The sequence below is a fragment of the Physella acuta genome, unplaced genomic scaffold, assembly GCF_028476545.2.
Source record: "Physella acuta isolate Inbredline_101_S28 unplaced genomic scaffold, ASM2847654v3 ptg001692l, whole genome shotgun sequence".
NCBI lineage: Eukaryota > Metazoa > Mollusca > Gastropoda > Physidae > Physella > Physella acuta.
The window spans coordinates 4,355-20,294 of record NW_026733205.1 but is presented as its reverse complement, the minus strand read 5'-3'; the positions used below and the strand labels follow the sequence as shown (position 1 = coordinate 20,294).

The following is a 15,940-nucleotide window of genomic DNA, read 5'->3' as shown; positions in this document are numbered from 1 at the left end:
TAGCTGGGGACAGCCACTCTTCTAGGAGAGACAACTCCAAAATTAAACAACTGTTGCCTTGTAGTTTATTCTTGGTTGGACAAAGGCTATGGAAGCAAATATCCCAAAAGAAAAGGGGGCTGAAATCGGAGTCTATGACCTCAATGGCGCATAACCAGTTGACACGTATACTTAATTGTGTTGGGGGGGGGGGGATCCCTTCCAACACTAAAAATTAAGAACGAAGAAGAAGAAGAAAGGTACCATGCACAGGAACATTTGAATTTTGATCCTCTTCTGCATCGTTCACAAAGCAAAACAATTATCGTTCAACCTGTGGCATCGCTAGGTCGGGTGTCACCCGGTGCGGTATCTCATGGTGTCATCCCCCCGATTTTTTAATCTCTGTAAATTCTGCAGTTGGTGTCACCCTCCCCCCCCCCCTACACGATAAAAGCTTTAAAGTGTTCACATTTAATACTAACGAAGTTGATCTATCCTCATGTTGTTAATACAGCTGAAGTAGAATTGTTTTCTCTATAGTTTGCATCTTTGCGTCATGGTGTCGCCCCCTCCCCCTTCCCTACATTGTCGGCATCGTCATTATGTTCTTAAATACTTTTTAACTCTTAAGTTTCCATCCGTTGAACTGGCAAAAAAAATATTATTCTATATATCTTGTAATGTTTTTGTCTCGGTGACAACCCCCCCCCTAAATGGTGTAACCCGGTGCGGTCCGCATCCCCGCCGCCGCCTCGCGCCGCGTCTGAATTTTATATATATATATATATATATATATATATATATATATATATATATATATATATATATGCACACATTATTTTAATCCAACTATATTTCAAGTGGGGAAAAAAGCAACGGGTTTTTTTTATCGTAAATTATTAGATGTGGTGTCACAAACTTTTGAACTCTAAATAATCATTCATTGAACTGGCAAAAAGCTTGTTTCTTCTACATTTTAATGCAAATATTTGTCTTGGCGTCAACCCCCTACACGGTTGTCGCCCGGTGCGGTCCTCACCCCCCTCCCCTGCCCAGTAGCGTAGGGGGCGCCAAAATGGGTTGGAAAAATAAATTGAAAGGTTGAGGGGGGTGCAAATCAAAAATTGGGGGGGGGGGGGGGGTGCAAATCGAAAATTTGGGGGGGGGGGGTGCAAATCGAATCGAAAATTTGGGGGGGGGGGTGCAAATCGAAAACTTGAGGGGGGGGGGGGGGGGTGCAAATCGAAATCTTGAGGGGGGTAGGTGCAAATCGAAAAGTTTGTCCCCGGGCGCCGGAAGGGTCGCTACGCCTCTGCCCCTGCCTCGCGACGCCTCTGCAATTTAACTATCTAAAACACTCAAATGTATGTGAATAATATCATGCACATTTGAAGACACTGCACGTTGACTTATATAGTGCATCATCTACTTAATTTTTTAACCCATGTTTCAAAATAACTTACCTCCCGGCTCATGCTGTTTTCAAATTGTTCATTACTAACTTCTGTTTTAATCTCTTTCTAAATGACAGTTTTGTCAACGTCAGTAGCAGGCTCCTGCTTTATACTTTTGCAAAGGCTCTCTTTTTCTTTTGATATATTTTAATTAAGTTCTCTTCCGATGAGGTTGGTTTGGGACAGTAAAAGTAATTTGAACAAATCACATATTCTTTAGGGTTCATCCATAAATGAAGTCACGCATTTTTGACGATTTTTTTACCTCCACCCCCCTCCCCTCCGTCACACGTCGTCACAAAAAGCCAGACCCCCCCCCCTAAAATGACGTCACACCTCAGCCTACAACCCCCCCCCCCTCAAAATTGCAGTTGAATAGTTTTTTAAAACATCGATATTTTTTCTAAAATCTTGTCTGAACGCTGTCAAAATAGAGTATTTTAATAAATTCCTATTACAATTTATTAAAACAGTTTTCTAAAACGCGAAATAACGTCTAAAATTCGTTTTCTAACATTGCTTTTTTATAATGCAAAAGTGTGACGTCGCACCATCTGACCCCCCCCCTCCCCCCTCATCACACACCGTCACAAAATCCGGACCCCCCTCCCCCCTACTAATTTTATTATTCTGGCGAAACATGTGTATGTTTTTATATGAATAAATATTATTTCATATTTAAAGCCATTTATTTTAAATAAATCAAATCTATTTACCTGACCCTAATCAAATACCAAATATTGAAATAAAAATGTTAGTGGCTACAAAAATGGGAAATTTTGTAAATTGTAACTTTTGGCTCTTCCGTCTCAAAAGGTTGCCGACCCCTGATCTATCTATCCTTTCAAAACTGACGTTATTCGGTTCAAGTTCATCACATCCTTTATGCTTCACCTTAACAATGCTCACATGCTATGGGTGTTATGCATAAGACCCAAATTGTCTTTATTTTAAGGTGTTTTTTTTCAGCCGAAGATAGCATTTCATCATTATCAATGTTTATTTGTTCCTAATGTATGCCAAGCGTTTTCTTCTCCCTTTTCTGGCTTGTTAGTAACTGTGTTGATGTAGATCTAGTACAGTTTACTTCGCTGGCATGAATCAACATCTTAACTTCCATTGGTTTTTTTAACTTTGGCTAAAATACGGTCGATTTCCACGGTGTAGTTAATGAGCATTGAAATGCTGGGACTTTGATTAAAAGTAGGTATTAGTGTAATTAAGTTACCGTTTTGTTTTATTTTAGTGTACAGCAATTTATTTTATTTAATTTTACAAAAACGTATTTTATTATCTTTGAATAATTTACCTTATTTATATTTAATATAATATTGCAAATCTTGACTAATATTTCCAAATTGTAGTTTATTTCTTTGTTCTAACTTTAAAATTTGGATATAATCTAAAGTTGCTTCCCTTTGTAGTTTTTCCCACTTCTTAAACATTGAACATACAAGGGAAGTAATTTATGACTATACTTTCAGAAAATTCCAATTTCTACACAATCAACCTTCCGCCTTTGTTTCATTGATCTTTTGATCCGAATTGATGCAGCAATCAAGGAAAGGTCAAGGCTACGACCTAATGAATGGGGGTGGGGGAATCTAGTTTTTTTTTTTAAAATAAGTATGTGCGCTTATGTTAATGTTTGAAATTGTTTAACAAATCATTTTCCAGACTTCGAGTTGCAATATGGTTTATATTATGTACGTAGTATAAATCGGTTACATAAGCTCAGAGATTCGTAATGTGCAAAGGAGAGTTAGACTGCAAATATGACGCACGCCGACATGGTGAAAAGACCGATTAACAAAAAAGCAGACTGGAAGAAAAGGCCGACTGACCATAGTGGCTACTGAAAAATTAAGTGTAGTTTAAAAATTCAACGGCTTAAAAAAAAAGCTTAGAGTCCTACTTTTTAATTTTAAAGATTTGTCTTTAATGAGCACTGTCTTATCCTGTGTAATTTCTGACTAAGGATAGCATTTCTTAATTTTTATTTTCCCTTTCGTGCCAAGGACACATGGGGCAGATGAAGTGAGTTAATCTGTTTCAGAGTCCTCAGCACTATGCCCAGTCGCCTTTGCTTTCCCGAACGTAAATTAGGCACCCATCAGAGCTGGGTCAAATCAATGACCTACTACTGACTAGAGCACGGATTGGAACTCGAAACTTCCGGGTTACCAGTCTAGCTCTCTACCGCTAAACCATACCGTACCACTCGACATTTAGTGAAGTAAATTTGATCTTGGCTTATCGAAGAAACAACAAACACAATTCCTGTGCCACATGACAGACGACATTGATTCCCGAGAAGTCATGCTGGTCTGACTGAAAAGAAATTCTAAGCCATGTCACATTGCCTCACAAGGTCGGGCGTTACCCAATGCAGTTAAAATGACCCCCCCCCCCCCACCGGGAAATCGATGCATCAGAGGGAAAAAAAATGATTGGCTGGCAACAGGTCACGTGGTCTCATTGTTGAGACGTTAGAATTTCTGACTGAAGAAAAATCATTTTAGCACTAACAGTAATGTAGGCGGAGCCAATGGCGTCACTCATCGGGTGTCATTCAGTGCGGTATCAATAGTGTCAGCCCCCCCTCCCCCTTTTCGGTTTGTTGTCAACCTTTACGCTTAATGTTAAAAAATAAATTAAAAATTATTTTTTACTTAAAAAAAACCCCGTTGTTTTGACTTCAAATGTTATGATTTTTATGTTGTGTCACCCCCTAAATAATGTGTCCTCCTCCCCCCCCCCCTCTCATGCGGACGACACCCCCGACCCGTCTCCGCATTTTGATACTACTGGGAGGTGGTTTGTGGGTTTTGTTGGGGTAAAACAACGAACATGCAAAACTATTTCTGGTGTTTTCAAATAGAATTTTAAAGTAACTAAGAGTAGCGCCGATTTTAAAATCTATATATATAATTCTCTTCTGGGAGACGTTAGAAAACAAGCTGCAAGCGCGCCTTTGCAGTCCCCTCTCTTCCTCTCTATCACTATCACCCCCACCCCCACCCCACCCCCACATGGTCTGGTGAGCGGTGGTTCACTCAAAATGTTTACAAATCGTAGAGCCGGGTTTAGTGACGGCTATTAGGGGCAGATAATTTAGTGTGAAAAGATTTTAAACTTACAGGAGGTAACTAAGAGGAGGCTGCTTTCACGGGGGGGGGGGGGGGGGGTGTGTAGGGTAGGGGTTGGGGGAAAGGGGGGGGGGGTTAGTGTTTAAGAGCAAATATTTTCAGTGGCAGCATTGGTACTGTCGAATTCAGAAATTATGAATTACTGAAAAATAGAAAATAAAACAACTAAATAGCGGCGTATGATACGCCGCGGGTAGGCTCGTATATTTAAATACACCTGTTTCCTAAACAAATGCATGCGTTGTATCTACGTGTTACTTTCTGTCTAGGTTAAGATCATGGTTAGGTTTAGCATTGGTAGCAGAGTAAAGGTACTTTTGTAGAGTAAAAATTCATTTTTCAAACCTGACGGTCCATGGGGCAAGTGAAGTAGAGTTCACCTGTTTCTGGTACCTCGGCATATGAAGTGGTCAGCACCATTCTGAGCCGTCTTTACTTTCTTTAACGTGAGGGTGGGCTCAGGGACGTTGTACTGACTTGAACCAGGACTCGAACTCGAGATTTTCAGGGTACAAGTCTAGCGCTCTACCGCCAGGCCACGTCGTCCCTCTGTTATGTTAGTGGTAGAGGCAAAAGATAGACCCAGGCGATGAAAGGTACCTCTCCGCTGTTGAAATAGAGACTAATAATTTGTCTATAGGCGTTTTTAATTACCCTATCTTATATCAGCTTTTTAATATAAAGACTTTATCTTTTAATTAATACTGGACGACAAATTATATGAAGAATATAATAACAAAGTTAAGGACAACTGGCTAGCGTTTTATGTTATTATTTGAAAAAAATATCTTTTAATCAGTGGTTCTTAAGCTTTTTAGATGTACCGAACCCCACCAGTTTCATATGCTCATACGCCGAACCCTCCTTAATAGTTCTATCGTCCGCACTCAGATCGTGAATTATATGTCAACTGTGTGTCTAAATCTTCGCCGAACCCTTGTGACTAATTCACCAAACCCCTGGGGTTCGATCAACCCAGGTTAAAAACCACAACTTTAGATGAACATTCATTACGTCGAAAAAAAAAATGAATGTATTGAACCGACTGAGATCTTTTATAAATCTGTTTACATTTTATTTTCATTATAAACTGTGCTTCATAACGTATATATATTTCGACCTCTTCTAGCTCTGCTCCATTAGCAACGGTCTTGAGAGCACTTTTAGTTTTTACTTTCATTAGCTTGGTTTTCGCTGAGTTTATCTTTAGCCCTACACTTTTAGCAATTAGATCTATTTTTGTGGTTTTTGCTTGGATGTCTTTTTGGGCATAAGAGAGTAAAGCCAAGTCATCAGCAAAGTCACAGTCCTCTAGGTGGTTGGTAAGTTCCCAAACAATTCCTCTTGGCTTATCCTCAGTGGCTCTTCTCATAATCCAATCTATTACCAACAAAAAGATGACATGTGAGATGACACAGCCCTGTCTGACTCCAGTTTTTACACTGAACCATTCACTTTGCTGATTTTCATGTCGCACACAGCATTGGTTGTCAGAGTACACTACATTGAGTATGTTTTTAACTTTCCCTGGAAAGTCATATAGCTCTAGTATCTTCCATAATGATGGATGGTGGATGCTATCAAATGCTTTCTCGAAATCTATGTAGTTGATGTAGAGAGACGAATTCCTCTACAGGGACTGTTCCACTATAGTGCGCAAGACAAATATTTGGTCGTTACATGACCTGTTGGCCCTGAAGCCAGCTTGTTCTTCACGAAGGATCCCATCCATTCCTTTCCTCATTCTTTGTAATAAGACTGCAGAAGATTTTTCCTGGTACTGACAGAAGGTTAATGCCTCTCCAGTTCTCACAAACATCAGGTCGCCCTATTTGGGTAACTTGATGATGATTTCCCGTTGCCATGAGTGGGTCAATTTACAACCCCTTAATATTACATTTCTGAAGATCTGATTATGTTCTAGGCGCCTACGGCTCTAAGGATATCTCCTTCGAAATATCAACAAAATTGTGTCGTATCTGCAAGTTGTCGATCTTATTCAAGCATTTAAAAAGTGTTATTAACAAGGCAGCGGTTAATATAGGTTAGTTTCGGGTCAGAAAAAGACACGATCATATAGATGGCTATATTTTTCCCGTAAGTTTAAGAGTATTTTGAGTGCTTGAACTAAGTATAACTAATGCTAACAAGTATCCAAACTTTTTCAATTACGATTAACAAAGAGCGTCCAGTTTGCTTTTTTGTAGTCGATTTATTTTTCTTTCAGGTTTATATCGTAAACATAGTTTAACAATACGCGGAGGAGACCTGGTATCGCTAATTGAATATCGGCGGTTCTAGCAATACCAGTGACTCAATTACTCTGGGACGTCTACCTGAAAACGGCTCGTTGTAAATCTTAATTAAAATCCTTCACATTTTATAACCTGTTCTTATAATATAAATTAAACATTGGTATTTTGTACACAAAAAGACAAGTCGTTTTTTCCCGTCTTTTAATCCCTTATGATTGAATGTGACTGTGCTGCTTTACAGATTAAATATTTTAAAAATATTTTTCTTTCTGTTTTCTAAAACAATAAAAAAAATCTATACTTTTAAAAATACTCAACAATAAAGCTGAAATATAACAAGTATTCTGTTTATCTATAATTACGCGTCGAGTAGTGAGTTAGTTATTATCTAACGTCGAAATTTAGGGGGAGAGGGGGCTCCCTCAAATCAATCATCGCAAACCACCAACATTTTTCTAAAAGGCCGTCATGTTACATTTAATTACTAATACACATAAATTAATTCTACTAAAGTAATTTAACTTTTCTGAAAAGCTGTGTTTTTTGTATTTTCGTGAGATGCTCGCGAAAAGAAAATAACACATTGCTGACAACCAACATTTATTTGTTATTATTTTCTTATATCATAGTTAAGTCAAAACGTGACGTATAGAATCAAACTACAGATAAAGATGTCAGTCTCTGTAATTTGAGAGAGTATGTCATTTATGTCTAACATCAATTAAAAGAAAAAAAATGTATACGCTGGAGTGGAAGTTTTAGATCAATACTTTATGTAATACAAAAAAATCACCTTTTTAAAAAATATTTAAAAAACCTGTGTTCATAGAACAAACTTGTATACAACTGTTTAAAAAACGATTTATTACGCCTAGAATTAGAAAATATAAATTTGTGTTCTTTTCTAGAAAACGATAAGAAAGTTTAAAGTGACTGATAATCTTAGCGATGTGTGATACTGGCTCTATCAACATGTCACTTTGTAATACAACTCCATACGAGACTCTAGATGTTGACTCACAGACGTCTGACTCCTATTGGATCGACTCCGAAGCGTCTTTAGAAGTCGTGGTCATCATAGACATGTTTATACAATACGGGTTGTGCTGCGCTGGGGGGTTGGCTGGGATGGTCGGCAACCTCCTGAGCATCGTAGTGCTAGCACACATCGGGTTGGCCAACAGCACCGAGATTCTTTTGTTATCTTTGTCGTTCTGTGATCTAGTGTTTTGCGCATGCTCATTTGTAAAGCCAGCGCAGGTCATTGCCGAAACCGTGGAACCAATGCTAGGCAAAACCTTCGAAACGATGTGGATTCAGTACATGCAAAGTGTCAAAGTCGGTGCCAGCTTCTGCAGTAACACGCACGTCCTTGTCATTGCTGTGGAGAGGTTCGTCGCCGTGTTTTTCCCGTTTTACGCCTCACGTTTTTTAACCGCGAAAACCACACCCATCTTGTTGGTCGTCTGCTACATGTATGTATTCGTTCCAGTGGCGACGTTTTGTGAAACAATGTTTACCCATGCATGGGTCAAGGACGCAGCTTCAAATCGCACCTACGCCATTGTGGAGTACACCAGATTTTATCTGGATAATTACAAAACTCTCGAGGTCTTTGGGCGTCAGGTCTTCAATAACGTTTACCTCACAACAAGCGTTCTGATAGTGGCAATATTATCTATGGCTATCAACTTTAAACTGATCTATTCGAAAGATCGAGAAAATCTCCGCAAGTCTGGCAAAAGTTTGAAAAGAAACGAAAGAAAACTTTCCAAAATGCTTCTCGCAGTGTGTACATGCTACGTGACTCTAAACATACCCAACATCAGTATGGAGCTCTTCAACTCGTGTGTAGAGGTTCAGTACAGATCCACCCAGTTGGTGATGCTGTTTGAACACGCATCTGATATTTTCTACACAGGCAACTGTGCCGTGAACTTTGTTCTCTACATGACGATGTCCTCCAAATTTTCTCACTCTTACAAACAGTTGATTTGTCTGAAGAAAAAGTAGATTTCCTGTTTCGCTTTTAAATTTTTGTTAACGTCTCTTTAGTTGAGGACTTTTGACGATTGATCAATTACTATAATTTAGTTCGATATACTGAAATAACAATCACTGCAACAAGTCTGCATTTCTTCAAACGATCAGGATCGAATGAAACTTATTTCCGTACTTTAAATACAAAAGTCTTGAAAACTATTGTTCTACACATTTATCTTCAATACACAACACAACCGATTGCTTCATTCGTCAACTTTAACCGTTTGAACCCTTAATTAACTCCTGGCCCTAAAATTCTAGTGCCCCTGAGCTCCTGAGCTAATTGTGCACCTAACAGACTCTAAAAAAAATGAAGACTACCAATATAACAACAAAATGAAGACTACGAATATAACAGAAAAAAATAATTTTATTATTTTAATAATAGACTTGAAAAGCTGGTTCCAAATGGTTCCAAATTTGTGTTGCCAGAAAGCATATTTTTCAACCAAAATTGAACATTTCATAAAATTTGTGTAATAAGTACAAAATTACTTCCGGTTTCATTTAGGCTAGAAATAGTCAAAGAAATAATTACTAGTAATACTTAAGTAATTTAGCAATCGCTTTTAAAAATTTAATTTGGATTAGTAGCAGTGGCGGAACTAGAAAAAAAAGGCTCCCCCGCAAAGAAAAAATTAGGCCCCCTATATATATATATATATATATATATATATATATATATATATATATATATATATATATATATATATATATATATATATATATATATATATATATAACCTATATCCTGAGTAATTTAGTCTACTTCTGTGCAATAAATAACCATTCTGAGAGAACAAACCAGACAAATTTAGTCCTAACTCATCTTGGGCTAGAAATTGTCATGACCACTACTATACATTCTGGTCAAAAATATATAAAGTCGTAAGCTTGATTCGTGAATGGTTTCTCGCGTTATGTTTATTTTTTTCATTTTTGGCTTATATAATATCAATTTTGAAAACATTGATTTTTATAGCTATATCATTGTTTAGTACGTCTTATTTAAATAACAATTCAGAGAATCAATTGCTTTTTAACATACATAGTACAAAACTATTTAAATGAGCTTCGTGGGCATACCTATTTTAAAGTAGGGCAGTAAGTCATGGAATTAGTGTGGATGTTTGCCTACTTTTCAAACTATAGCTTTTGTAGATTTCAAAATATTTTTCTACGCAACAATCTCTGCTATAGTAGACCTGTTTTTTTTTTGTTTTTTTTTTTTACAAAACCACTTTCAAGATGCATGAAAAACATAATTTTTGAAAAAAAAAATTCAATGTTTTTTGGTCGGAACTGGGCCACTAAACGTCCTGGGCCCCCCCGCATTGCGGGGTCTGGCGGTATGGTAGTTCCGCCCCTGATTAGTAGAGTCAGGGTGTTGTGGTGATTGGGATGTTATATTATTTAATATAAATACAATACTACGCTATACACCATAGATCTCTATTGTGTATTTTTATCATGGAAAACAATTTTTCTGACTTTTATTTTTTAACCCTCGCCTGGCCATTCCGATTGACTTCAATGAGGGGTTGAGGGCAGTTTTTGAAAATATTTGAATTAAAAAATAATTCTAAACGACTTTTCACCGGCTTATATTCGATACAAAAATATAAAAATGAGTGTAATCGATGGTTCTCAAGCGGCTTTTATTTTTACAAATGTAACTATAATTTTATCGCTTGCCATATTTTAAAAATATATTTTTGTTAAATATTTTTTTTAAAATTTTGTATGATTACATAGACTTTTCATGTCTATTGTATTTTTTCTTGTAATGAACAAAGATGCATATTCTGTATACATTTTTTCTCTCAACGATTTTTTTCCTATATTTCTTAAATAAAACGGGAGTGATCTCACCTAACTTTATTCGTATATTCCTTTTTACTTTCTCGTATACAGAGTTTAGAGGAAGTGTTGTAATCTTGCACAAAAATCACATAAGATTTTGACAGTTTTCACCGTTTTACACCTCAGTTCTTCATCATATACGGGCAAAAATACGGGCAAAAATTCTAATTCCAGATCTTTCAAAATCTCGGCATTTTACACGTCATTTGAAAAACTTAATTTTGCAATCTTGTCTGTATGTATGTGCGTGTGTGTGTGTTTTGTCTTCTTTTTGGTCGCTAGTGAGATCTTTTACATATTTTAGCGACAAAGGCTTTTATTAACGAAAGTGAATTTGTTTATTTTCTTATATTCAGTGCATTCAAAAGCTTGTTGTTATACAGGTTTTCTGTGTTTGTTTTATTTTCTACTTTTTAGTGATTCCTAATTTATGAAGTCGACACGACTAAAATATTTTCTTTGAAACACCATCAGTAGCTCGCGATATTCAAAAGACGCTTATCTGCCCCGTGAAAAGCAGCCGTCCGTGTCCACAATGTTCAGACAACAGCAACATGATAAAGCGTAGGATAATTCTTTTCTTCCTACCTTCCTTAGTTACAAATCGATTTTTAAACTGTATTATCTGCCCCTAAAGCCTTCGCTAAATCGTCCCGACTCTATGATTGTAAAAATTTCTCGTGAACCACAGCTCATCAGACTGTTAGGGAGATCTCGCCTTGCTAGTTATCTCCCCTTCCCTTATTGAATATTGTGGTTCCCAGAAAGAACCGCAACGGAAAAAAAGCGCAACGGAAAAAAGCGCAAAACAAAAAGCGCAACGGAAAAAAACGCACACGGAAAAAAAGCGCAAAGAGAAAAAAGCGCACACAGAAATTAGCGCAAAGAGAAAAAAGCGCAAACGGAAAAAAGCGCAAAGAGAAAAAAGCGCAAACGGAAAAAAAGCGCATACGGAAAAAAGCGCATACGGAAAAAAGCGCATACGGAAAAAAGCGCAAACGGAAAAAAGCGCAAACCGAAAAAAGCGCAAACAGAAAAATGCGCAACCAGAAAAAACACAACTAAAAATGTGCAAAAGAGAAATTTAGCACAAAGATGACCACACTATCCCATCATAATATTATGCCGAGGTCACAGAAATAATTGAATTCTACTTCACCTGCCCAGTGGACCGCGAGGTCCGAAAAGCAACTTTACTGCACTTACCTAAAAAAAATTAACACCACAGCCTACATTTTTTAGCGCAATTTCCATACTGGACAATTGCGATTATTAACTCGTCATTTCTGGATGGATGAATGGATGAATGAATGAATGGATGGATGTGTGTCCGCAGCTGTAAGTCGTATCTCCTCCTGAACGAAGCAATATCGAGGACTAGTTCCAAAGCAAATATGTTAAGCAAGTTCCAAGGATGATTGTGGGCCAAAAAAATTCCCGGAATTCCTTCCTGGATTTCCCGGAAAAGCCAAAAAACCTCGGAAAAAATGCAGTTTTTGGCCCATATCTCGGCAACCAGACCACTTAGCGACTTGAAACATTTACCAATCGATTCCTGCCATAATTTCAACCAATATTGCCGAAGAAAGTTTTCAAAAATATCCTTTTGTTCGGTCACAAAAAATTAAGAACTTTTAAACTGAGCATCGTGTAGGCCTAGGATGATATTTACTACTTTTTTAAACTGAGCATCTTGTAGGCCTACTCGTTAAAATAAAACTATTTCCGTTGATATAGAATAAAATAGTTGTCTTTTTTTTTACTTATTAATTCAAACGTTATTTTTTTTTACCCTATTAATTTATTTATAATTTATCTGAGAGTGATAGGGAGTTACAATTACAAGGTTTTGTTTCGCTAGGCCTAATCATTTTTTCACATTTAAAAAAAAATTAATTAAGGAAATTGCGCTTAAATTGTCACTAGACTTTTTATTAACTTGTTTGTCTATTTAAACTTCGATTTCTTCCTTTAATATGACCTAAATAATATGAGCACATACCTCTTATGAATAACAAATGAATAAGTTATTAAAGCTAACGTCAAAATAATAAAAATGACGTAAAGCTTTCGCGTGCTTTGAGATTTGTCAATGTGCACTTTCTATGTGGGAGAGTAAAAACTAAAAAAAAAGTACAATTAATTCGTGGGTTCCGTACACACGACATATGACAGAGTCGCTAAGGCAATGTCGTCTCGGCAAGCACGCCATGTACAAATTAGTGAAAATGTTTCGAAATATTCTACATTCTCTCCGTTGAAATTTTGAAGGGAGTCTACTCATAACCATAAAGTAAAAATTCGCCTAATATTATTTTAAATTAAATAATATCCTACTTTAACCTATTCCATTGCTAAGAAACCAAGATTTATCTGAAATACTAGCAGCAAATACCCGGCACTGCACGGGTTTTGGGAAATGTATACAGATTTCAATTAAATGCCAATGTGTTAATTTGGACTCAATAGAAAATCTACGTAGCACTAAGCTTAGTCTTAGCCACAACAACAACCTAAACTACAAACCTAAACTCAAACACAAATATAATTATAAATCTAATTATTATTCTTATTTATGTAATAATGCTCTAAAGGTGAGAAAATAAATGATTTATTTTAAATCTTTATTTATAATTCTCTTCATGGGGACCATGCGAGATACCACGTATACGCACGCAGTTACTCCTCCACTCTCTAGGCATATAGCTACCACCCCCACCAGTCTGGTGAGCTGTGGTTAACGCTAAATGTTTACAATCGTAGAGCCGGCTATTAAGGGCAGATAATTTAGCTTTTAAACAATTTGAAACTAATGAGAGGTAACGAGTTCTGCTTGGTCTTTTCATGGTCGTCTGTAAACTGTCGTCACACACGGCTGCTTTCACGAGGGCGGGGGGGGGGGGGGGGGGGGGGTAACCGTCCTTCACGAGCTACTGTTAGTGTTTTAAAGCAAAATATTTTCAGTCGCACCATTGGTAGTGCTGAATTCACTAATTATGAATTACTGAAAAGTAGAAAATAAAATAACTAAATAGCGGCGTATGCTTATGGGGGGGGGGGGGGGGTGTCAGTTCGTATATAACATTACACAACTATATAAGTAACTTTAGAGAAAAGCGTTAACTTAAGATTGCAATACCTTTCTCTCTGTATACGAGCAAGTAAAAAACAACAACAAATCAGCAATTCGTTCTTTTACTGTCTTTTTCTTCCACTTTGAATGAATGCTACTATAGGCCTACTGCCTTTCAGTTTCAGATTAAGTATTTTAAAAATATTTTTTCCCCTGTTTTGTACAGCCATACTAAATTCTATACTTTTTAAAAATGTTTAACAATAAAGGCGAAATATTACTACAGTCTTCCCTCGAACTGTTATTATTAAGTCGATAATTAAACGAAAATTAGACGGGGCGGCACCTCCCATTTATCATTCTCCGAAAGTCACGAACATATTACATCTAATTACGCACAAAGTTTAGAAATACTTTTTGAAAAGCTGTTTTTATTTTTTCTTGGATTGCTCACGAAATGAAAATAAACACATTGCTTACTACAAACGATTATATCCTATGATCTAATTTTATTATTACAAGAAGTTGTTCACAAACGTGAAATTTAAAACTAGCCTACAGTTAGAGAGGACGGTCTCTGTAATTTGAGAGAGTATGTCATTTGTGTCTACCATCAATTAAAAGAAAGAAAAAATATACGCCGGAATGGAAAATTTAGATCAATACCACAAAATATACCAAAAAAACATTCATTTAAAAAATACTTAACAAAATAGGGATATTCACATAATTTGAACATATTTATATAACTTTTGAATTAGAAAATATAAATTTGTACTTTTTCTTAGAAAACGGTAAAAATATTAGAGTGGCTGATAATCTTAGCGATGTGTAAAAGTGGTTCGTTCAACATGTCACTTTGTAATACAAGTACATACAAGACTGTCGATGATGACTCACAGCCTTCTGACTCCACCTGGTTCGACTCCGAGGAGTCATCAGAAGTATTGTTCATCATAGATATGTTTATACAATACGGGTTGTGCTGCGCTGGGGGGTTTGCTGGGATGGTCGGCAACCTCCTGAGCATCGTAGTGCTAGCACACATCGGGTTGGCCAACAGCACTGAGATTCTTTTGTTATCTTTGTCATTCTGTGATCTGATTTTCTGCGCATGCTCATTTGTAAAGCCAGCGCAGGTCATTGCCGAAACCGTAGAGCCAATGCTAGGCAAGACGTTCGAGACAATGTGGACCGTGTACATGCAAGGTGTCAAAGTCGGTGCCAGCTACTGCAGTAATACGCACGTCCTTGTCATCGCTGTTGAGAGATTCGTCGCCGTGTTTTTTCCGTTTCAGGCTTCTCGTTTCCTAACAGCAAAAACCACACCTATCTTGCTATTTTTCTGCTACATCTATGTATTCGTTCCTATGTTGACGTTCGTTGGTACATTTTTTACCTATGTATGGGTCAAAGACGCAGCTTCAAATCGCACTTACGCCATTTTGGGGTACTCGCAATTTTATCTGGAGAACTACAATACTCTCGAGGTTTTCGGACGCCTAGTCATTAATAACTTATACCTCACAACTAGCGTTCTTATAGTGGCAATATTATCTATGGCTATCAACTTTAAATTGATATGTTCGAAAGATCGAGAAAATCTCCGCAAGTCTGGCAAAAGTTTGAAAAGAAACGAAAGAAAAATTTCCAAAATGCTTCTCGCAGTGTGTGCATGCTACGTGACTCTAAACATCCCGAACATCAGTATGGAGCTCTTCAACTCGTGTGTGGAGGTTCAGTACAGATCCACCCAGTTGGTGATGCTGTTTGAGCACGCCACTGATATCTTCTACACAGGGAACTGTGCCGTGAACTTTGTTCTCTACATGACGATGTCCTCCAAATTTTCCCACTCTTACAAACAGTTGATTTGTCTGTTTCACTTTAAAACATGTCGTTAATGTTTCTTTAATTGCTTGACGTATAACAATCTATGCGATAAGCATATACTGCTACAAGTGATGAGGATGTGGTATGAACTTATTTCTTTAAATTGAGTTTTAAAAAAACAACACCTTTTAAGTTTATTTTTTACACATGTGATTTCCAAAAATTTCGGCTTACCGCCGCCTTTTAAATAATTCTACGGAACTGTTCTTAAACATAATTTTTAAAAAA

At 37.1% G+C, this 15,940-nt stretch overlaps 2 protein-coding genes across 2 annotated transcripts; both read left to right on the top strand.

Moving 5' to 3' along the window:
* Positions 1–7,788: 7,788 nt before the first annotated feature.
* On the top strand, positions 7,789–8,853 carry LOC131929913 (uncharacterized). The gene has a single exon (XM_059286295.1). It carries the CDS (start codon positions 7,789–7,791, stop codon positions 8,851–8,853), a length of 1,065 nt encoding a protein of 354 aa, XP_059142278.1.
* Positions 8,854–14,670: 5,817 nt separating this feature from the next.
* Positions 14,671–15,723, top strand: LOC131929912 (uncharacterized). Its single transcript, XM_059286294.1, has one exon. The coding sequence runs from the start codon at positions 14,671–14,673 to the stop codon at positions 15,721–15,723; it is 1,053 nt and encodes a 350-aa protein (XP_059142277.1).
* The last annotated feature ends 217 nt before the right edge of the window (positions 15,724–15,940 follow it).